The 27,833-nt window shown below is 36.3% G+C and overlaps 1 protein-coding gene across 1 annotated transcript; it reads right to left on the reverse strand.

Annotated features, from left to right (window-relative positions):
- Nucleotides 1-22,730: 22,730 nt before the first annotated feature.
- Nucleotides 22,731-27,431, reverse strand: LOC117343093 (cyclin-dependent kinase 5 activator 1-like). The gene has a single exon (XM_033905391.1). It carries the CDS (start codon nt 27,144-27,146, stop codon nt 26,262-26,264), a length of 885 nt encoding a protein of 294 aa, XP_033761282.1. The 5' UTR covers nt 27,147-27,431; the 3' UTR covers nt 22,731-26,261.
- Between the last annotated feature and the right edge of the window lie 402 nt (nt 27,432-27,833).

Below are 27,833 nucleotides of genomic sequence, written 5' to 3' on the forward strand. Positions count from 1 at the left end.
GCCAAATTTTCAGACGCATAGCAAAATCTACATTAAGGAGTTAATTTCTTATCCTAGAAGGTTCATTTCGTCAATTTTTATGTTGGATACAAGGTTTCACTTTGTGATCGATGTTTACGCTACAAAACTCTTACATAAACATGACCTTATACACAATGAGTACTAAACTGTGAAATCTTAGCTTGACGCAGATCAGTTAAAAGTCGTACGTCAAATCAAATTTTACTGCGTATTTGACTGCGATTTCGCGAGTCGTTAATTTATCTTCTACCACAATACGCCGTGTTATTCAACTCTCAGACCATCAGTTAATCATTACAGCTGTTGATTAACAATATGTTTATACCACACGTGTGGTATAAACTCTGAACGCATTTTGATTGGCTAACACGGTGAACTTTGACCCAAGCTGCAATTGTTATTGACGTCATCAATAATCTAATGACGTCACATCACCGGGTCCCGGACGTCACCGGTACACTTTATTTGCATACGCGAAATTTCAAGCCGATATTATTGTGGTAGAAACAGGTCACACGACTCGAAATTGTTGGATATGGAATTTATTTCACACTCGTAAGTTATTTTTTAAAAGTTGCAAAAAACACTCGCTAAAGCTCGTGTCTTTTGTAACTTTTAAAAAATAACTTACTCGTGTGAAATAAATTCCATATCCAACAACCACTCGTTGTGTAACCTCTATATATACGTGACATAAAGCATGGGGCGGATATCTAACACAGTTCTACCCTCTATCAGTTACAAATGACCCCACGGTGTTCATTATAAAGTCTGATTATATAATGAACACTGATAGGGTGCCATTCTTACCAAATGTCAGTCTAGCCCCCAAAACATCAGAAAGTATGCTATACACATTAATGTAGGTCCAAATACATGTAGACTGCATCCAATTTCCATGTCCCTGTGTGCGCCACGGCATAAGCTCAACGGCCCTCCGGGCCAGGCGTGCTTAAACAATGAATGAAGCTATATAATTCTATATACAGGACTAATAAGATAGGTAGAGTAATAAATCTTGTTGAGAAAATACTCATATTTGTAGCGAACTGTCTAAAGCGAAGCCTGTTAAATATCGAGTAATTTCTCACACAAGCTTTGTACATAATAATTCTTCAGAATTACAATGGCTTTAAATATAGCAGAGACCGATATTAGCCTGGTACTATGCACTGCAATTTTCATTCATTTTTTCGAAAAAAAATCTAAACATTTTCTTTAACATGCAAGTAAATTTAGAATTCAGCTACATCTACGAAAGTTAATTCTGCTTTCATGGTACATTTTGTTAATTTGGTATTCAACATTGTTTTAAAAAATAGATATAGAAACCTCGCATTTCCGGAAGGCATACTAGTTAGGTTGGTGTTATGGAATAAAGTTTGAATTGGTGATTGTGCCCCTTAAACTATACTGTATTAGATTACTCCTGTACTTGGATCACGTGCGGTATATGTGCCTAGCTATGCCAAGCTTGCTGCATTCACAGGTGCCTGACTCGTTTTATAAAATAATAACAATCTCATTTATATGTACTCTATATGTTATTATTTTATAAAACGAGTCAGGCACCTGTGCTGCATTTCATACCCTCATCCCCCATTTGTCAAACATAAAGCACCACCATTGATGTCGACCATACTGATTGAGCAGCTACATTATGTCAGCTGTGCGGAAATGACATTATCTGACTGGCCCTGATGTAGAACCTTGAAAGTAATATGTCTGCCAAATGTTACTTTACGTATTGAAAATGTTTGTAATCAAACATTGCAAATATCACGTTTCTGTTAGATGATTCTCGCATATGACCATCAAACTTACTATGGACATTAATGATTTATTCAGTAAGCGTCCTTGTTGTACACATGGAAAACATTTCCTCTATCCATTTAGTAGTTTCATGTTGTTGTTTTTAAATCGACATTGACCGCTAGTGGTGTGATTAATTGCTTGATTTTTAAAAACTTGTTCTCTGCGACCAAAACAACAGAGATTACAGATAGAATATCAGGACCGTAATTCCAAGTCAAAATCTATAAAAAAAAAAAAAAAAAATTTTGCCTGGACACCCCCAAAACATTCACAAAGAGATATTCCAGTATCTACATTCTCAAAATGAAAACTAGGGTGGTGACAATGAGACCAATATGATTTCAGTTTAACATTGTTTATAATTAGCTATCCATTCAAGAACGTCTTCCCCTGTGTGCGTGATGTATGCGTGTAGTGAGTGTATGTGTTTTGGGAGGCTGCGGTATGTTCATGTTTGTCTCCTTGTGAAAGCATGAAACTTGTATTGACTATCTAGTGTTATCTTACTGAAGTATACTGCCAAAGTCATCCAGCAGGGGACTTCAACAGGTCACATTATACTCTACAGGTCATATTATACTCTACAGGTCATATTATACTCTACAGGTCACATATACTCTACAGGTCACATATACTCTACAGGTCACTTTATACTCTACAGGTCACATTATGCTCTACAGGTCACATTATACTCTACAGGTCACATTATACTCTACAGGTCACATTATACTCTACAGGTCACATTATACTCTACAGGTCACATATACTCTACAGGTCATATTATACTCTACAGGTCACATATACTCTACAGGTCACATATACTCTACAGGTCATATACTCTACAGGTCACATTATACTCTACAGGTCACATTATACTCTACAGGTCACATATACTCTAAATGTCATATACTCTACAGGTCACATATACTCTACATGTCATATACTCTACAGGTCACATTATACTCTACAGGTCATATTATACTCTACAGGTCACATTATACTCTACAGGTCACATTATACTCTACATGTCACATATACTCTACAGGTCACATATACTCTACAGGTCACATTATACTCTACAGGTCACATATACTCTACAGGTCACATATACTCTACAGGTCACATTATACTCTACAGGTCACATATACTCTACAGGTCACATATACTCTACAGGTCACATTATACTCTACAGGTCACATATACTCTACAGGTCACATTATACTCTACAGGTCACATTATACTCTACAGGTCATATTATACTCTACAGGTCATATTATACTCTACAGGTCACATTATACTCTACAGGTCACATTAAACTCTACATGTCACATATACTCTACAGGTCACATATACTCTACAGGTCACATTATACTCTACAGGTCACATATACTCTACAGGTCACATTATACTCTACAGGTCACATATACTCTACAGGTCACATTATACTCTACAGGTCACATATACTCTACAGGTCACATATACTCTACAGGTCACATTATACTCTACAGGTCACATATACTCTACAGGTCACATATACTCTACAGGTCACATATACTCTACAGGTCACATATACTCTACATGTCACATTATACTCTACAGGTCATATTATACTCTACAGGTCACATATACTCTACAGGTCACATTATACTCTACAGGTCACATTATACTCTACAGGTCACATTATACTCTACAGGTCACATATACTCTACAGGTCACATATACTCTACAGGTCACATATACTCTACAGGTCATATTATACTCTACAGGTCACATATACTCTACAGGTCACATTATACTCTACAGGTCACATATACTCTACAGGTCACATTATACTCTACAGGTCACATTATACTCTACAGGTCACATTATACTCTACAGGTCACATATACTCTACAGGTCACATTATACTCTACAGGTCACATTATACTCTACAGGTCACATTATACTATACAGGTCACATATACTCTACAGGTCACATATACTCTACAGGTCATATTATACTCTACAGGTCACATTATACTCTACAGGTCACATTATACTATACAGGTCACATATACTCTACAGGTCACATTATACTCTACAGGTCACATTATACTCTACAGGTCATATTATACTCTACAGGTCACATTATACTCTACAGGTCATATTATACTCTACAGGTCACATATACTCTACAGGTCACATATACTCTACAGGTCACATTATACTCTACAGGTCATATATACTCTACATGTCACATTATACTCTACAGGTCATATATACTCTACAGGTCACATTATACTCTACAGGTCACATTATACTCTACAGGTCACATTATACTATACAGGTCACATATACTCTACAGGTCACATATACTCTACAGGTCATATTATACTCTACAGGTCACATATACTCTACAGGTCACATTATACTATACAGGTCACAAATACTCTACAGGTCACATTATACTCTACAGGTCACATTATACTATACAGGTCACATATACTCTACAGGTCACATATACTCTACAGGTCATATTATACTCTACAGGTCACATATACTCTACAGGTCACATATACTCTACAGGTCACATATACTCTACAGGTCATATTATACTCTACAGGTCATATTATACTCTACAGATCACATATACTCTACAGGACACATTATACTCTACAGGTCACATTATACTCTACAGGTCACATTATACTCTACAGGTCACATTATACTCTACATGTCACATATACTCTACATGTCACATATACTCTACAGGTCACATTATACTCTACAGGTCATATTATACTCTACAGGTCACATATACTCTACAGGTCACATATACTCTACAGGTCACATATACTCTACAGGTCACATATACTCTACAGATCACATATACTCTACAGATCACATATACTCTACAGGTCACATTATACTCTACAGGTCATATTATACTCTACAGGTCACATATACTCTACAGGTCATATTATACTCTACAGATAACATATACTCTACAGATCACATATACAGGTCACATATACTCTACAGGTCATATTATACTCTACAGGTCATATATACTCTACAGGTCACATTATACTCTACAGGTCACATTATACTCTACAGGTCATATATACTCTACAGGTCACATTATACTCTACAGGTCACATTATACTCTACAGGTCACATTATACTCTACTGGTCACATATACTCTACAGGTCACATTATACTCTACAGGTCACATTATACTCTACAGGTCACATTATACTCTACAGGTCACATTATACTCTACAGGTCACATTATACTCTACAGGTCACATATACTCTACAGGTCATATTATACTCTACAGGTCACATTATACTCTACAGGTCACATATACTCTACAGGTCACATATACTCTACAGGTAACATATACTCTACAGGTAACATATACTCTACAGGTCACATATACTCTACAGGTCACATTATACTCTACAGGTCACATATACTCTACAGGTCATATTATACTCTACAGGTCACATTATACTCTACAGGTCATATTATACTCTACAGGTCACATATACTCTACAGGTCATATTATACTCTACAGGTCACATTGTACTCTACAGGTCACATTATACTCTACAGTTCACATATACTCTACAGGTCACATATACTCTACAGGTCACATATACTCTACAGGTCACATATACTATACAGGTCACATTATACTCTACAGGTCATATTATACTCTACAGGTCATATTATACTCTACAGGTCACATTATACTCTACAGGTCACACTATACTCTATAGGTCATATTATACTCTACAGGTCACATATACTCTACAGGTCACATATACTCTACAGGTCACATTATACTATACAGGTCACATTATACTCTACAGGTCACATTATACTCTACAGGTCACATTATACTCTACAGGTCATATTATACTCTACAGGTCACATTATACTCTACAGGTCACATATACTCTACAGGTCACATATACTCTACAGGTCACATATACTCTACAGGTCACATATACTCTACATGTCACATTATACTCTACAGGTCATATTATACTCTACAGGTCACATATACTCTACAGGTCACATTATACTCTACAGGTCACATTATACTCTACAGGTCACATATACTCTACAGGTCACATATACTCTACAGGTCACATATACTCTACAGGTCATATTATACTCTACAGGTCACATATATTCTACAGGTCACATTATACTCTACAGGTCACATATACTCTACAGGTCACATTATACTCTACAGGTCACATTATACTCTACAGGTCACATTATACTCTACAGGTCACATATACTCTACAGGTCACATTATACTCTACAGGTCACATATACTCTACAGGTCACATTATACTCTACAGGTCACATTATACTCTACAGGTCACATTATACTCTACAGGTCACATTATACTATACAGGTCACATATACTCTACAGGTCACATTATACTCTACAGGTCACATTATACTCTACAGGTCATATTATACTCTACAGGTCACATTATACTCTACAGGTCATATTATACTCTACAGGTCACATATACTCTACAGGTCACATATACTCTACAGGTCACATTATACTCTACAGGTCATATATACTCTACATGTCACATTATACTCTACAGGTCATATATACTCTACAGGTCACATTATACTCTACAGGTCACATTATACTCTACAGGTCACATTATACTATACAGGTCACATATACTCTACAGGTCACATATACTCTACAGGTCATATTATACTCTACAGGTCACATATACTCTACAGGTCACATTATACTATACAGGTCACATATACTCTACAGGTCACATTATACTCTACAGGTCACATTATACTATACAGGTCACATATACTCTACAGGTCACATATACTCTACAGGTCATATTATACTCTACAGGTCACATATACTCTACAGGTCACATATACTCTACAGGTCACATATACTCTACAGGTCACATATACTCTACAGGTCATATTATACTCTACAGGTCATATTATACTCTACAGATCACATATACTCTACAGGACACATTATACTCTACAGGTCACATTATACTCTACAGGTCACATTATACTCTACATGTCACATATACTCTACATGTCACATATACTCTACAGGTCACATTATACTCTACAGGTCATATTATACTCTACAGGTCACATATACTCTACAGGTCACATATACTCTACAGGTCACATATACTCTACAGGTCACATATACTCTACAGATCACATATACTCTACAGATCACATATACTCTACAGGTCACATTATACTCTACAGGTCATATTATACTCTACAGGTCACATATACTCTACAGGTCATATTATACTCTACAGATAACATATACTCTACAGATCACATATACAGGTCACATATACTCTACAGGTCATATTATACTCTACAGGTCATATATACTCTACAGGTCACATTATACTCTACAGGTCACATTATACTCTACAGGTCATATATACTCTACAGGTCACATTATACTCTACAGGTCACATTATACTCTACAGGTCACATTATACTCTACTGGTCACATATACTCTACAGGTCACATTATACTCTACAGGTCACATTATACTCTACAGGTCACATTATACTCTACAGGTCACATTATACTCTACAGGTCACATTATACTCTACAGGTCACATATACTCTACAGGTCATATTATACTCTACAGGTCACATTATACTCTACAGGTCACATATACTCTACAGGTCACATATACTCTACAGGTAACATATACTCTACAGGTAACATATACTCTACAGGTCACATATACTCTACAGGTCACATTATACTCTACAGGTCACATATACTCTACAGGTCATATTATACTCTACAGGTCACATTATACTCTACAGGTCATATTATACTCTACAGGTCACATATACTCTACAGGTCATATTATACTCTACAGGTCACATTGTACTCTACAGGTCACATTATACTCTACAGTTCACATATACTCTACAGGTCACATATACTCTACAGGTCACATATACTCTACAGGTCACATATACTATACAGGTCACATTATACTCTACAGGTCATATTATACTCTACAGGTCATATTATACTCTACAGGTCACATTATACTCTACAGGTCACACTATACTCTATAGGTCATATTATACTCTACAGGTCACATATACTCTACAGGTCACATATACTCTACAGGTCACATTATACTCTACAGGTCATATTATACTCTACAGGTCATATTATACTCTACATGTCATATTATACTCTACAGGTCACATTATACTCTACAGGTCACATAATACTCTACAGGTCACATATACTCTACAGGTCATATTATACTCTACAGGTCACATTATACTCTACAGGTCACATTATACTCTACAGGTCACATTATACTCTACAGGTCATATTATACTCTACAGGTCATATTATACTCTACAGGTCACATTATACTCTACAGGTCACATTATACTCTACAGGTCACATATACTCTACAGGTCACATATACTCTACAGGTCACATATACTCTACAGGTCACATTATACTCTACAGGTCACATTATACTCTACAGGTCACATTATACTCTACAGGTCACATATACTCTACAGGTCACATTATACTCTACAGGTCACAGTATACTCTACAGGTCATATTATACTCTACAGGTCACAGTATACTCTACAGGTCACATATACTCTACAGGTCACATTATACTCTACAGGTCACAGTATACTCTACAGGTCACATATACTCTACAGGTCACATTATACTCTACAGGTCACAGTATACTCTACAGGTCATATTATACTCTACAGGTCACATATACTCTACAGGTCACATATACTCTATATATCACATTATACTCTCCAGTTCACATTATACTCTACAGGTCACATATACTCTACAGGTCATATTATACTCTACAGGTCACATATACTCTACAGGTCATATTATACTCTACAGGTCACATTATACTCTACAGGTCACATTATACTCTACAGGTCACATATACTCTACAGGTCACATTATACTCTACAGGTCACATTATACTCTACAGGTCACATTATACTCTACAGGTCACATTATACTCTACAGGTCACATATACTCTACAGGTCACATTATACTCTACAGGTCACATTATACTCTACAGGTCACATTATACTATACAGGTCACATATACTCTACAGGTCACATATACTCTACAGGTCATATTATACTCTACAGGTCACATTATACTCTACAGGTCACATTATACTATACAGGTCACATATACTCTACAGGTCACATTATACTCTACAGGTCACATTATACTCTACAGGTCATATTATACTCTACAGGTCACATTATACTCTACAGGTCATATTATACTCTACAGGTCACATATACTCTACAGGTCACATATACTCTACAGGTCACATTATACTCTACAGGTCATATATACTCTACATGTCACATTATACTCTACAGGTCATATATACTCTACAGGTCACATTATACTCTACAGGTCACATTATACTCTACAGGTCACATTATACTATACAGGTCACATATACTCTACAGGTCACATATACTCTACAGGTCATATTATACTCTACAGGTCACATATACTCTACAGGTCACATTATACTATACAGGTCACAAATACTCTACAGGTCACATTATACTCTACAGGTCACATTATACTATACAGGACACATATACTCTACAGGTCACATATACTCTACAGGTCATATTATACTCTACAGGTCACATATACTCTACAGGTCACATATACTCTACAGGTCACATATACTCTACAGGTCACATATACTCTACAGGTCATATTATACTCTACAGGTCATATTATACTCTACAGATCACATATACTCTACAGGTCACATTATACTCTACAGGTCATATTATACTCTACAGGTCACATATACTCTACAGGTCACATATACTCTACAGGTCACATATACTCTACAGGTCACATATACTCTACAGATCACATATACTCTACAGATCACATATACTCTACAGGTCACATTATACTCTACAGGTCATATTATACTCTACAGGTCACATATACTCTACAGGTCATATTATACTCTACAGATAACATATACTCTACAGATCACATATACAGGTCACATATACTCTACAGGTCATATTATACTCTACAGGTCATATATACTCTACAGGTCACATTATACTCTACAGGTCACATTATACTCTACAGGTCATATATACTCTACAGGTCACATTATACTCTACAGGTCACATTATACTCTACAGGTCACATTATACTCTACTGGTCACATATACTCTACAGGTCACATTATACTCTACAGGTCACATTATACTCTACAGGTCACATTATACTCTACAGGTCACATTATACTCTACAGGTCACATATACTCTACAGGTCATATTATACTCTACAGGTCACATTATACTCTACAGGTCACATATACTCTACAGGTCACATATACTCTACAGGTAACATATACTCTACAGGTAACATATACTCTACAGGTCACATATACTCTACAGGTCACATTATACTCTACAGGTCACATATACTCTACAGGTCATATTATACTCTACAGGTCACATTATACTCTACAGGTCATATTATACTCTACAGGTCACATATACTCTACAGGTCATATTATACTCTACAGGTCACATTGTACTCTACAGGTCACATTATACTCTACAGTTCACATATACTCTACAGGTCACATATACTCTACAGGTCACATATACTCTACAGGTCACATATACTATACAGGTCACATTATACTCTACAGGTCATATTATACTCTACAGGTCATATTATACTCTACAGGTCACATTATACTCTACAGGTCACACTATACTCTATAGGTCATATTATACTCTACAGGTCACATATACTCTACAGGTCACATATACTCTACAGGTCACATTATACTCTACAGGTCATATTATACTCTACAGGTCATATTATACTCTACATGTCATATTATACTCTACAGGTCACATTATACTCTACAGGTCACATTATACTCTACAGGTCACATATACTCTACAGGTCACATATACTCTACAGGTCACATTATGCTCTACAGGTCACATATACTCTACAGGTCACATATACTCTACAGGTCATATTATACTCTACAGGTCACATATACTCTACAGGTCACATTATACTCTACAGGTCACATATACTCTACAGGTCATATTATACTCTACAGGTCACATATACTCTACAGGTCACATATACTCTACAGGTCACATTATACTCTACAGGTCACATATACTCTACAGGTCACATTATACTCTACAGGTCACATTATACTCTACAGGTCACATTATACTCTACAGGTCACATATACTCTACAGGTCACATTATACTCTACAGGTCACAGTATACTCTACAGGTCATATTATACTCTACAGGTCACAGTATACTCTACAGGTCACATATACTCTACAGGTCACATTATACTCTACAGGTCACATATACTCTACAGGTCACAGTATACTCTACAGGTCACATATACTCTACAGGTCACATTATACTCTACAGGTCACAGTATACTCTACAGGTCATATTATACTCTACAGGTCACATATACTCTACAGGTCACATATACTCTATATATCACATTATACTCTCCAGTTCACATTATACTCTACAGGTCACATATACTCTACAGGTCATATTATACTCTACAGGTCACATATACTCTACAGGTCACATATACTCTACAGGTCATATTATACTCTACAGGTCACATTATACTCTACAGGTCACATTATACTCTACAGGTCACATATACTCTACAGGTCACATATACTCTACAGGTCACATTATACTCTACAGGTCATATTATACTCTACAGGTCACATTATACTCTACAGGTCACATATACTCTACAGGTCACATTATACTCTACAGGTCACATATACTCTACAGGTCACATATACTCTACAGGTCACATTATACTCTACAGGTCACATATACAGGTCACATATACTCTACAGGTCACATTATACTCTACAGGTCACATTATACTCTACAGGTCATATATACTCTACAGGTCACATATACTCTACAGGTCACATTATACTCTACAGGTCACATTATACTCTACAGGTCACATTATACTCTACAGGTCACATATAGTCTACAGGTCACATTATACTCTACAGGTCACATTATACTCTACAGGTCACATTATACTCTACAGGTCATATTATACTCTACAGGTCATATTATACTCTACAGGTCACATTATACTCTACAGGTCACATTATACTCTACAGGTCACATTATACTCTACAGGTCATATTATACTCTACAGGTCATATTATACTCTACAGGTCACATTATACTCTACAGGTCACATATACTCTACAGGTCACATATACTCTACAGGTCATATTATACTCTACAGGTCACAGTATACTCTACAAGTCACTTTATACTCTTGAACTAGCCATCCCACTCCTATGATGCTGCGCGCTAAGCAGGAGTAGCAACTACCATTTTTATAACCTCCGGTATGTCTCGAACAGGAAGAACCCAAAGCCTTCCTCACAGGGACGAACGCTCAGCTTAGGGTTAAAATGTCAATGTCAAGGGAGCAATAAGGGAAAAAGTTGTTTAGAAAGAAGAGAAATGATAAGATTCCTATCAGATCATGGACTGTGTAAGCAACCCTGTCACTGTCAGACGACATAATTCAAATATTACCAAATGCCACATATATTTCACACACCTTTAATGCACGTGTTTGTTCCTGCATAGTATGCTACCTGATAAAGCTTGTATTAATATTCTTTGTGGTTCATTGCATATACAGATATTAAAACTGTCCAATATTAAGACAAAGAAGGCGTGATTTAAGTAAGATACCAACCCCAGAGTGTATGTTATGTAAAATACTGAACAATCACATTTATAAAACAAGTTGTTTTAACTTATACTAAGATGTTGGTAAGAAGGAACTCGCGTCATCTGGCAGGTGACCTATACCATTTTCACCTCCGAGCGGGGAATCAAACCCCGGTCGTCGAGGTGCTATACCACTGAGCCATCCAGCGGTAGTCATATTAGATATACGATCAAGTACTTCATGTTACAGGCTGCCGTTCAAATGTGAACAATGCTCAAATGATTCATTCGTTGGAGTCGGAGTACTCGCATAACAAATTGTCATGTTGAATTTGCTTGGTGAGCAAGGAGCGGATACGCATTGATTATAGGTCCTGATAAACATTGTCTTTGGGAGAGGCTGTATTTTGTTTTGCATGGTTTCGTGATCTTTCCGTACTCTTGCCGTTTTGGAACTTGTTTCATAAGCTTTTTCCGTAAGGTTCTCTTCTGTAAAACAAAAATAGACCATTATGTCATCAAAAGGCAAGCCCATGGTGTTGGGTGTTATATAAAAGGTCACGATGTCAGCTCGTGCTGCTCCAGAATTGATGCTCAAATGATCACCTCCACGAGGATGACTAATGCTGGCTCTAACACAGTCATGCTATATTTAGGTTTCATTGACAATGTTGAGATAACGTATATATTTGTTTCGTAATCTGGCTCCTCGCAAAGTTATCGTTTTCAGACGTCTAGAAAAATTGACTGTAGGCACGAACCGAAATTCTGGAAATAATGAGATCTCATAGAGGGACACAAGACAACCCTAGAATATTGTTATAGAAAACTATTATCTTCAAAATAAAAAAAAATGCATTGTCGGGACTGCTTCCTTCTTTTTCTGTGTAAGTTTTATGCAAAAGCTCATAAATATCAAACTATACTACAGTGTTACATCCTACATTAGTCAGTTATTCATACACCAAACACGAATACATTATGTAAGTTTTATTACATAGCTGATGTTTTACCATACACCTTAAATAATAACATGTTTTATATCAATACATTAACTGTTACACTTTACAAACTATTTTGATCTTTAATTCTGGTTTTTTGGTTAAAATATTCGTTCTATCTGCATGAACATTGTACAATGGTAGTGTTGTTTATTAATACGCCAGTATACGTTTAAGTACATATACTTCAGTTATCGGTATAACCAATGATGATTGGTTACTAGGAGTCAACAGACCATTTAATCATCTAAGCTCGATTGTTTCAATTCCCTAATTATTGATACCATTTCTGTATAGTAACATTCCTGCGTTCCTTACATGCAATGTTGACATGTCCCATTTAATTTGATATTCAAGTTCTCATTATCACGATCGCCGTGATAGACGTCGAAAATTTAATTGCAAGGTTTCGAGAGATGCTGGTTGATGAAGAGATGTCGAAATCATGATCTGATTTGAAAGTTTTCAATTTCCACATGCTACATGAACTGTGATTTTTGCTCTGAAATTGAAGGCATAATTTAATGGCTAATAGTGTTCTGATGCAGGAACGTTGCACATAATTGTCTGTGAAGACTGTTTGTCTTTTATCGATTGAATGTCGCAATACATTCAGTTTTATATTCATTATTCGCCGTATGATCCAAGGGTTACGATCACTTTCAGTCATTGTAGATGGCAGAAAAAATGGTTTTGAGAGATGCAGTTTTAGAACAGGAAAAATCAAGGTCGACATCATGATCAACATCTCATCCTCAATACGCCATTGGTTACGTTCCCTTTTACTCAATGCAGAGAGCGAGAGTTATGGTAGTCCATCCTCGATTATACTCTGGTTATGATCACTCGGCGTAGAGAGTGAGAGTTATGGTAGTCTATCCTCCATTATACTCTGGTTATGATCACTCGGCGTAGAGAGTGAGAGTTATGGTAGTCCATCCTCCATTATACTCGGGTTATGATCACTCGGCGCGGAGAGTGAGAGTTATGGTAGTCCATCCTCCATTATACTCGGGTTATGATCACTCGGCGCGGAGAGTGAGAGTTATGGTAGTCCATCCTCGATTATACTCTGGTTATGATCACTCGGCGTAGAGAGTGAGAGTTATGGTAGTCCATCCTCCATTATACTCGGGTTATGATCACACGGGACAGAGAGTAAGAGTTATGGTAGTCTATCCTCGATTATACTCTGGTTATGATCACACGGGGCAGAGAGTGAGAGTTATGGTAGTCCATTCTCGATAATACTCGGGTTATGATCACACGGGACAGAGAGTGAGAGTTATGGAAGTCCATCCTGGATTATACTCGGGTTATGATCACTCTCAGTGCTGAGAGTGAGAGTTATGGTAGTCCATCCTCGATAATACTCGGGTTATGATCACACGGGACAGAGAGTGAAAGTTATGGTAGTCCATCCTCCATTATACTCGGCTATGATCACTCGGGACAGAGAGTGAGAGTTATGGTAGTCCATCCTCCATTATACTCGGGTTATGATCACTCGGGGCAGAGAGTGAGAGTTATGGTAGTCCATCCTCCATTATACTCGGGTTATGATCACCCGGCATAGAGAGCGAGAGTTATAGTATCATCTTGTCCTTATCCTTAACACTCCAGGGTAACGATAACTCTCGCGCTCAGCACGTAACCCCTCGAGTATTGAGGATACATATTTATCACTACATTCGTATTCCATGGTGTGGCTTTCGTGCAATCCTTCAAGCGTTTCGTCATTATAAAAGAAAAACATCACTTACCGATATCAATATCCAACCCTAGCTATATTTAGACGAGAATTTTAAATCGGACAAGAAACAAATTATTCCAGATTGATAAATTGATTTTTAAAAAAGCTGAACAGCCAGACATCAGGAAGACATCCAAACATTATAGACAAGTCAGCTACTGCAGAGATGGTTCTATATTGTTACAGGTCCATAATATCTGAAAACACTGACAGTAATATATTTCCGGTACTATTGAATAATTTATGACGTCTGTGGTCGCTTTATCATGTCATTCGCCAATAGACTAGCGTGTTTTATAAATATTTTATAAGAATGTGTATTTTTTATGAAGCTCTTAACCCCTTTATCAGTCGTTTATAGGATTTTAAGCTATTGCTTTTGTTTGTAATACAATCTCAAATTTTAGGTTCAATCTGGTCACGAAAAAAGGAGGGCATTAGGCCGGCATTGGCTGAAAAAGTGGGGCCATTGGCCATAAAAAGCGGTGCCAAGGTAATAATAACAACAAAAAAATACACATAGAAAGGCTTACCATTTCAATTTAATTTAGCTTTTTACCTTATGCACACAACTTAGTTCTGATTACACTGGTATATTCAGTTTTTGTTGTTTTTTTTTTTCCATTTTTAGCTTTTCAGACCTTTACACTTTCATAAAAGTTACTGACTGGATATCCTTCAAGAGACACAGTTAACAGGCCAACCACTTTGGACAGTTTAATTATGTTCCTTTAAAATTCGATTTGTCAATGCTAGGCAAGCTAATGTCAACAACTTGGAAAACTCTTCCTGGTGGTAATAACTTACGGGGCTCCATTTTGCTAACATACAATAAGAACCAATCAAAAACATCGTTGTATTGTCAGTTTCATGCAACCAATCATATATCGTTTGATCGCTTAGGGCGCGTTCGAAATGAGAACCTAGAAAGTATCAATGAAGGTTGGTAAACTGTATACTTGACTTACAGCCTATTAAATGGTACATTTTCATGCGCTCAGGAACCCAGTAAAATACAATGTGATAAACAAAAATAGTGTCAATGCCGTGATGGCGCGGCTGTAGTGACTATGACACACAAAACTGCATGGTTATCAGGCCATAAGACAACTGGGACCCTTTAATAGCAAGTCAAGATCATGTCTTAATGTCATCAGTACTTGAATGAACTCCCATATGCTCAAGCTAAATCAGGGAAAGACAGGAGTGATAAGTCTTTTCCCATGAGTGTTAGCACACTAAATGTCTCCAGCTAAAGGTTGGTGCCCAAACTGATTGAAGCAGTCCAAGCTGTGAGATGACTTGGTGAACACTTTGATAGATAACTAAACATGGAGAAATAGTTAAAGAGGCTTGCCCGCAGAGAGATCAGAAAAATTGGCTAATAGAAAAAGATTTTTTACACATGACAGATTGTTGGAATTGTTGAGTTTTTCATTTTATTTTCCTTATAAAACGCTGAAAAGTGATATTAAAACCTCATTTTTTAAATAGTATTTATTTAATCGCAACCCGCAATAAGTCCCCGCTATAAAGTGGAGTCTAATTTGATTGACACATCAAAGAAACAAGCACGTGCACAGTGCCGCACAGTGATAACTTCAAAGGCAGCGGCGAATTACAAAGAAGATTTGCCGTTATATTCCATACATTTCCCTCTCAGGTTGAGTTTTAAAACGTCTTTTAAATACATATTCTGTAATTGTTTTCAAGAAATAAAGTCGGAAAGCCTCTAATTTTATCACATAGAAACGTGTACTGAAGTGTATTTAGTGATCGGAGATGTGCCGTTTACCGGTCCGTCTGCAGGTAAGCCTCTTTAAACACTATCTCAAGTTCCTGTTATCAAGGAATCAGGACAATAGGGTGTATCCGACAGATCATCACCACAGATACATTCAAGAAATTGGTACCTACGCTTGTTACTTCTCCATTAGAATATGGTAATGTTTTGCTCTTTGGTTTCTGATACACTCATAAGCAGCCCGCAGGGGTCCGAAACACTGCGGCATGTCTAGTCCCCGTACTGGAAACAGGGAGTACATCACACCAGTGTTTTATTCATTGCATTGGCTGGCTGTGGGTTTCGGGTCACAGTAGAAGATTTTGATGTTCACTTATTTGGCTCCCCAGTGTGTCTTTGACAAAATGCAAACGGTCCCACAATCATTCGGCTCTTACGATATGTAGTGATGTTACCAACTCGTGCGCGGATTGTTTTCTGTTTGAAATGGACGGTTGTCGAAATTAACGTGACTGGGTCGGTATGCCACATTATCATGTCCAATAGTTGTACTTTTTATGACACGGTTAAATAAATTCCGTCAGTGTCCCAATAATCTGTAGGTTAACTTTGCGTGTTAATAGCACGTAAAAACACACACTCCGTTACTGTCTTGATTTGATCTATTCCATGAATATTTTTTTCTTCAAACGAGGAAGACTATGAATTCTGTCCTTGAAACTCGAAATACCAGTCATTAAGAAAGTCTTGATGCCATCACATGTCCACCACTGAAAGGAACCTGCAAGGATAAATCTTAATAACGGTGTCAGTGTAATGCTCAGGGAGCATATGGCATACCAAAATCTCAGATATATGGCTTCTAGTGGAATGGTATTATATTACCGGTCGTTAAAAAAAGTTCACCCACAAACATTAATTATCAATTGAAAACAACTAGGTCAGTGATGGCATCATTGGATCAAGAGTAATTATCACATTATACGAAACTTAACAACAAGAGGATAGTGACATGTAGTAGGGCTTTTAAATAGGTCCATCTCCCCAGGGAACTTCCCTCAGTATGACCTACTTGTAGAACAAAGACCTGGAAACTGTATGAAAGACGTGGGCACTGCCTGTTAGATAGTTGTATGATATATATATATGTATATTTAAGCATTGAACGGCCTTCAGTTGGCATTCATAGTCAATATGAATGCTAACTGGATAGAGGCAAATTCCATGAATGACGAAGGAAGACAACTTTTTGACTCGTACCCTGAACGGGCCTCGAACTCACGATCTACGGCACCCAATCGCCTAGCTAGAAATACCCGTTGCGCCACATCGGCGTTCTTTAAAAAAAGAACGTTTCAATGGCACAGTGATAGTCGGCCCGATACCCTGACATGATCATTGTGGAAGTCGTCTATTAGATGATATGAACACCTGGATCGCAATGTATTTACATACATGGATACGAATTGTATATAAATATATTTTTTTTCTCGGTACAACTACGACAGGAAATTCAAATCTTTATCTTCGGATCACCAACATATAGTGTATATGATACATTTTGCTAATAAATAGATATATAACATAGAAACACAATTGACGAAGGAAGACAACTTTTTGACTCGTGCCCTGACCGGGCCTCGAACTCACGATCTACGGCCCCCAATGGCCTAGCCTGAAATACCCATATAATGGCGTGCTGATGACTACGTCGATCTTTGTCTTTTATACGTTGATTTAATATTTTCTTCTTTTACCTATTTCACACAATATTTATTGGCACTAAGAAGGATTTAATGATAATAACTTGGTTAAATAGCTAAAAACAAAATTTGGAATAGTGAAACATCTTCTGTGGTATCTTATGTAGCTACAAAGTCAAGTAAAGGAGGATGCCACAATAACCGTGTTACCAACATCGATACATTTCTATTTATAGATCTATTGCTGGTTAGTCTACGCGGACTGACCTACTGGTAGATTCGTACTTAAAGGGAAGCGTCTTTCCATTCTCTTAACAACGATAATTTTTCAAATTGATTAATATTCAATAAGTATATGTTTCTGATATCGTTTGAATAAGCATCACAAGAAGACAGTCATTTGATACAAAATTGTTTATTGACGCCTGCACAGAAAATATGGGAATGTCTCGAGAATCGATTTTTCTCCGTAGAAATTGCAATGGTTAGTCATACACGCCACATCAATGTGCGTGGTCGGTCATAGTGCGACAAACAGGATGTCGCTACTGTTTCAAATAGCAGTCCTAAGGATCAGGGGACTGAGAGAAGTCAGAGACAATACCATGCCGTGCTAATCATATTTGTTCTATTTTTTGACTTAGCATGTTAGTCCCTTGATCATAGATCACTATATCGAAAGTTGATTAGATTTGCCGTCATTTGTAACGAGTTAGCGTTTAGCCAACCATGGCTAGTTTGTTGTTGAGATTTGCTTATTCGTACTGTGTAAAACACCCACATACCCCTAATACTTGATGATTATTTGATTTATATCCCGGTTCATAGAGCAGAAGGTTGTGTGACCATTCCTTTTGCTAGACGTATCGACGCTACAATAATTGATGTGCCGAGGTTGCTTGCACCAGTAGAAATGATAATCATTAACCTCGTATCATTGTATTGTATCGGACAAGGGTTATTGACTTTATGTGATCCACTTTCACCAGAGCGCATAAGCATACTCTGCCACGTGTATATATTTGTCATCTAAGCTGATGTAACGTATTCAAAGTTAGATGAAAAAGTAGCAGTACTTGATGCTTGTCTTACTTCTGCTCAGCACATGTGAGAAATTAGGTTTCGGATGAAATATACCATTCATTTAGCGAGGGAATATATTTTTATACAACGATTTTTACATCTTTTATTTTCTGTTTTCATAAAAAATGTATTTTATACTATTTGCTCTTATTTTGGTAGATTTCTGAATTAATGACGGACATTTTCTTTAGAATACTTGTATTCTACATACGGTTCTTTACACTTGTATGTCACGATTGTGTCAAATTACTAGAAAATGCCTTAAAAATCTATAATGAAAATTCTTGTTCAATGGTCTTCATCCAAATCTTTATTTTTGTTGGACTTAAAGTAAGAACTGTGATTTCGTTATTATGTCGGTATTCTATGTTTAACCGACTTTAAGTAAGAAATGAGATTTGGTTAGTATGTCAGTATTCTATGTTTTTTTTTTTTTTTTTTTTTTACTTTGAGTTAGAACTGTGATTTCGTTATTATGTCGGTATTCTATGTTTAACCGACTTTAAGTTAGAACTGTGATTTCGTTATTATGTCGGTATTCTATGTTTAACCGACTTTAAGTTAGAACTGTGATTTCGTTATTATGTCGGTATTCAATGTTTTTTTTGTTTTTTGTTTTACTTTGAGTTAGAACTGTGATTTCGTTATTATGTCGGTATTCTATGTTTTTATGACTTTAAGAACTGAAATGTCGTTATTATGTCGGTATTCTGTGTTTTATTGACTTTAAGTAAGAACAGAGATTTCGTTATTATGTCGGTATTCTCTGTTTTAATGACTTTGAGTAAGAACTGTGATTTCGTTATTATGTCGGTATTCTGTGTTTTAATGACTTTTAGTAAGAACTGTGATTTCGTTATTATGTCGGTATTCTGTGTTTTATTGACTTTGAGTAAGAACAGAGATTTCGTTATATTGTCGGTATTCTATGTTTAACCGACTTTAAGTTAGAACTGTGATTTCGTTATTATGTCGGTATTCGATGTTTAACCGACTTTAAGTTAGAACTGTGATTTCGTTATTATGTCGGTATTCGATGTTTAACCGACTTTAAGTAAGAACTGTGATTTCGGTATTATGTCGGTATTCTGTGTTTTATTGACTTTAAGTAAGAACTGTGATTTCGGTATTATGTCGGTAGTATCCGTTGTTTTACGACGTCTAGATTTAGGTTCAGGTTGTTTATTGTTTGTTTGTTTTTTTTTTTTTTGGTACAAACATTATTTTCTCAAAAATAAGATTTTGATTCCGACAAACATAAATAATATGCCATGATATTATCAAATTTCTCAAAGGAAAACCCAGTTTCGACAAAAAATTACACACATGTACAAGTCTTGAAACATGCAATCTGGTTTAGCCGTTTTCAGTAAAATGTGACTGGCTGGGGTGTTACGACAACTTTTCAACTGTTCCTCTAGTACAGCAGTGACGCGTATGTAAATGTAGCGACAGTTTTTCGTGATTATTTCACAGCAAGTAATATCCCTACTCTAAATTGACCTAATATAGTCCCGTCCTCTCCCGGAAAGAACATGTATGGGACGAGCTAGACTGAAGGATAAAACGTAGGCCGAACCCTCCAATCAACGTCATTCAGTTGACGTAGTTGTTGGATGAAGAATGAAATCGAATACGAATGAGGCAGGTCAATACCCTGATCAACTGAATGCATAAAGGAGTATGTACAGTCTCTTGGGCCATACACGGTATTGATGAGAGAGGGACATCCTTAGATCAACCAGAAATTTGACGAGGGTACTACACGTACATTGATAGGACATTTAGAGCACAGTGGTATTTTAATTACAACATTATCACATTCTATAACGTCTTTTTTATTTCCCACAGAAAACCGAGCAATTTCTAAAATCTTTTCTTTTTCCTTTCAGTACAAAACATGATGTTTCTGTAACAGCATAAAAAGCATACACAGATTTTGTAAATATCCTGAAGCTGTTGATCTGTAGGAGTAACCAAGGTCACTTTTACCTTTTAAAAATATGTACGAGAATGTACCAATATATGTTTTATCTTTATATGTATTACATATTTGTGCGTGTTATGCCATTTTTTACTACTATTGTTTGACTCTAATGACAGGTGTTGATGGGCCGTTAAGAATGTAATAAACATTTACATATGTTAAAGTCTGGTTTCTTTAAGAAAATACAAAGATCAAAAGAGCGCCAAAATGACATTTTAATAACGAATTCTCCAACAGAATCCTTGCTGCGTTTGCTTCATCTGTAGCAAAATGTGAAGCATTTCCATTACGTCGATCGCAGTGGTGTAACAATCACATCATGTGATCTAGACTGTAGGTATGCGTTCATAAATGCAACCCAGATTTTAACATTGAGGCTATGGACAACTGTGGCGCATAATGTAAACATTTAAATATAAAATTAAAACGAATTGAAAATGTGTCTTCTTTTTTGTTGAAAGTTATATTTTCTTGTTTATTTCGAAATATGTTGTCTTGATATTATATACGTGTGGCATTTAAAACAAAAAAATACGCATACACTATACTATGTATGTACTAATGGATATATTGAAGCAGTCAAAAACATCCACAGCCCTTACTTGAAGACTCGTGTCCCTTGCGTATGACATATGTTTATTGATATGCCTCATTTTATCCATGTTCATAACACCAAGTTGTCGAACAACATTTAGTTTTCTCCTGGAGCTTTTATTTGAATTTGTTAATTAAGAAAGAAAGAAAACAAAATACTTCAATATATTGACTGGACAAATTTATTTGACATATCTTCATTAAACTAAAAAGCACTAAGGAATCACATGCGGTAGCCAGCGTACAGCGGAACACCACTAGTCCGAAATCAATATTACCTTAGCACGCTTAGAATGATGAACTAATTGAATTTAAAATATAGGAATTTTTTTTGGAATATCCTAAGAATTTTCGTATTGCAGTACACGAATATTTGAGTGAAATATGTATTTTGTTTTTTCCAGATTACCAGTTAAAATGAAGTCGACCTACACATTTTAATCTCTATGATTTCCGATGATATTGCCATTATCGTATACCAGTAAAGGGCATTTACTATATCGGTTTGCTTATGAAGTATGCAATTTCGGATAATAAAATTCTAGTTTATAAAATTCGGATAACTTGATTTCGGATTATTGACTTTCCGCTGTATAATTCACGATAACAATTAAAATATATTGAAAAATTCTCATGATGATAACAAATTATATATATCCTTAAGAAATGATGAAACTTTCATAGCAGGAACACAACATCTTCTCTCTGAATAAATAACAAACTTGCCGTTTACATATCTTCTCTCTAAATAAATAACAAATTTGCCGTTTACATACTAGTCCATGTGATTGAGTTAATTGCTATCAAACACTTCAACGCCCTCACATACATCGTTACCCTCACCCACACCCTCACACACACGCCCTCACACACACACCCTCACATACATCCGTACCCTCACACACACCCTCACACATACATCCATCACCGTTGACTGACCCTATTTCCGTATGATTTGTGTTGTCTCTTGTAGATTATATCTAAATATATCATAAAATATATTTTTGTCAAATTTGAAATAGAAAGATACATTGAAACAAAGGTAATGAAATATTGCTGACAGTTTATTGCCGGTACTAACGAGACAGGTATACTGACATTTGAATCTGTTTAAATTAAAAACCCGATGGAAGAAGCGTTTGTGGCCAGTGCAGAAATTTTCTAAATGTCTCATTTTTTAATTTTGTTTTATTACATATATAAATGTTATGTAAAAATATCATCGGAATGAAATTTAAATCTAATAAATATTTATATATCAATCTGTATAGATTACAATTGTTTTATTTTGATACACAGAGAAAAGACAATGTATTTCATTTTTTAATTATCAAAACATAAAATTTAACTTCAAAATTATCAACACAGTTATGGTACTTTCCGTATCTCTTTTATCGATGTTTAAAGATTAGCGCATGCGCAGCCGCAGTTTTTACCTTATTGTTTTAGGTAATCGATCACACTAAGTATTGTCACATGACTTCTATACACTCACAGTCATCTGTGAGGTAAATTGATATCACATGTACAGATTTTGTATGAAGAACATATACTCACTTTGATATAAAAAAAAGTCCCCTTAGTGTTACATGAAATAACACACTTGTGCCCGTTCAACTAATATATATATATATATGAGCTAATTTTAGACTGAATTCTGAAAAGGATAAAAAGTCAGCGGTATGTTTCGGCATTTGAAAATATAAACTGTCATAGCAGAAGATTTTATGCTGAGGATTAGCCCCTAGGGACGTCTGCTATGGAGGTGTTATGACTAATCCTATTCATTACCCATCTTTCAATTTCATTGCTGAATTGATTGAACCCATCGATAGTTGTTCATGCATAACTGTCTGTTTGATCAATATCAATACTGGGAATAACCAGTTCAGTAGGTCCAGCCGCCTAAATGATAGTCAGGTCATTACACTCCCTGCCATTTCTTGTCCTAATCGATCGCACCAAAGCGATGCCATTTAGACGTAAGTTATTTTTATACACACAATTATTTAAGTTACTGTATGAGTCAGTTCAGCCGCCAAAGAGTGACTACATTTTACCATTATTCCAAATCAGTCGAATAAGATCGATTTCTTAAAAGCATGTTTGTTCAGTAACAAATAAAAAAGATATACAGGTGTTTTCTTTCCGGTTTAAATTTGTATAAATATCAATTTTGCCTATTTTTTGTAAAATCGATATTCTCTTAGCCTATACCATCATCATTTCCCGAAAACACCCGGGTCATCTACAAGTATTTTCACACACACTTTCGCATCCGCACGGGTCAAAAATAGATTCACTCATGTAACATGATAGAATTGGGAGACAAAAACGAATGAAGAAATATCAAGGAGATAATAAATCCTGAAAATTGATTTTGTCGAAAAAATAAATTTTAAGACCCTAGCTATCATGATAATATAAGGGTGGTTATTTCAATTCGTACGATTTTAATCAATTTCAAATCATGATGTAATGATGAAATATTATTTAGATATAAAGCGTATTTCAGTAACTTAATTTAGATAAAAAACAGATTTAAAATGGGGAATAAAGTTTGATACGTATTGAACATTGGGTAGTAGTGTGTCTATGTAATTCGTATGACAAAAGTTAATTGTCATTCCATAATGGCAGAATGATACTGTGACAGCGGTTATATTCTCTGTCAAATAACACGACAGTCAAGTCAAGCAACATATAACAAGATTTGGCAATTCTGTCATAAACTTTACCTCAAATGATCAATATATCTACTGGTAAATACGTTACGTATCTCCTGTCGTTATCATGTGTCAAATATTATCTATATCATTTTCGTACAAAATCCATACCACTGATTAATTATTGATTTTGGATCGACATGCAGACTGGCTATCTAAAGTATCATCAGTTTTATAAACTACACGGAATAACACGTCTGAGATAGTAATAAGCTCGTTCTTAAATCATATACATCGTAGATATACTTTCTTGGTAGTATAACGCCAAAATATGTCTGATATCAACAATATCAGTTTAGACATCACAATAAAGTTAGATATTAAATCCTTACAATGTCTGTCTAGGACGAATGCCTATCACGAAGCTTGGTGAGCCAACAGCAGGACAGTTCCTGGGATATTTGCGGCAGTTTATATCATTTCGATTGTGTTTCAAACCAGTTATGTTCATGAGAACAGCTGGCTCGTTTGGATCCAAGAGGTACAAACCTGGCATTTTATGCCCCGTCCAATCGTTGAGTCCCTGGGGAGGAACATCTGACAATCTGAACATCATTGAGTTAAATCCTAGTCCGGTGTGTAATGATAATTGTCCTTTCAGTCTCGGGGTACACAAGTGAGATCCGAGAACACATAAAAACTATTCAAGACTGTGATTTTTCGTTTTGTGCCTTATTCCCTCGGCTAGGCATTAACCTCGTTGTACCTTATCCTTGTGGTGGAAATCGAAGTCCTCAGTGTCGATTTCTGACTATACATCTGCGGTTTGACCCATTCAACGTCGCTTTGGGGACGATACGTACCAACTCTCGCCCCTCACGGTACCCAGTTGACACAGTTTTTATAATCACCAGTATCCTTGTTAATGTGAGGTTACTTTACAGGGATTCCGTCTCCTCCGGTCAGGAAAATGACAAAATATATATCTATTTATGAGTGTAGCTTGTTCACTGACATACTGAATCGTTGTCATATACAGGGTGAATAAGCTTTGAGTTCAGTGAAAATCTCGGTGAAAAAACTTGGATCACTGTTTATTTTGAGCATGCTCGAACTCTGCCGGTTGATTATCAATAAACATCGGTCCCAAAATCGCTCTCTGTTTTCCTCAACGAGGAAAGGTTTAAGAGGGTAACTGATTTCATTTCCCATATAGGAGTAAGAAAGATACAAACACGTTAGCACCAGTGACTGAAGATCATGCTCGCTGTCGATATCTGAATAGACGATGTCTCTAATGAGCATGTAGACGAACACTACATTGGCGGGGTTGATGAAGGCAACATCTTGCCATCCTTGCAGAAGAAGGGATCTGTCTACAGTTTTTAGCCACATAATGACGTCACAGCCCTCAAAATGTCTCAAACGTTTGCAACGTTTCCTGAGGTATTCCCCCAGACACTTAAGCAGCTCTGACGTTGACGCTTGTATAACTGTACGTTTTGGACTTGTTCCCTTTTCTGTGTTTTTCACAATAATGGTTCGTCGTGAACATTGCTTTTCCTCGGTTTCTGTTTTAAGATTATAACACGACACAGATTTAGGAATATTCCTATTCAAATTGACATTTTCTATGTTAAAATTGTTATCAATTTTCCCGGGAAGCACACGAACCGACGCATTTGAAAATCGTAGAAAATTCTTATCTTTTTTCTTTCCTGCGTTAACTGTGAACTTCTTCCAGCTTAGTCCACTGAGGAATATAGAATGTCTTTTAAAATTCTTCTCCTTTGTCGTCGGTGCCTGAATTTGATTCTTGGCATTGTTGAGAATTTCATAACTGAAGTTATTTAGGTTGATATCTTCGTACAAAGGTTTCCGCGGCCTTGGAGAGAACGAAAGAACGGTGCCCATGATGAATTGCGACGCGTCGTGCTCCGAGTTTCAATAGACACTGTTTGCTGTGTTGACTGCTCCTTTATACCCACAGTCACTGTTGTTTTTCACAACATCTCTATCCTTATATTCCCAGTAAATAGTCTCATAGTTGTTCACACATCGTTTCTGAAAGACCAAACAATCCAGGTGGCTTACCTATTTTTAAAATCCATGAATTATCGTACCAATGAGAAAACCAACATGGAGCTACAGTTCTTGTCATTTCTAGCTCCTTGCTTTAGAACTGAATACGTTAACATAATCAGTAGGAATGACATCATCTCCATAGCAACATCGATAATCGATATGTCTGCTTACTGTAGCAATCCTAGCTAGCTTACTTTGCAGCCCACACCGCAAGCTAAGCCAGCACTGGCACTATAATAATGGTAAGGTAAAATCGATCTACGCCTCTCGCTTCATTAACTAGCACATGTATGAGTACATGATTACGACCTCAGTGTTCAGGTTGGCAATAGACGACGCAGCACGGCGCTGGTATGGACCATAAATATTTGTTGAAAATCGATTTACGCTTTCCTTTCAATATACAGCTAAATTATTCAGGTTACTTCCCTTTGGCTCAATAGTTTCATCTTTACGGTCCATCTGTTTTGTTAATGTATGTAGACCAAATATCAATATAACTAGTACGTGGAATAA

Source organism: Pecten maximus, chromosome 15, assembly GCF_902652985.1.
Source record: "Pecten maximus chromosome 15, xPecMax1.1, whole genome shotgun sequence".
NCBI lineage: Eukaryota > Metazoa > Mollusca > Bivalvia > Pectinida > Pectinidae > Pecten > Pecten maximus.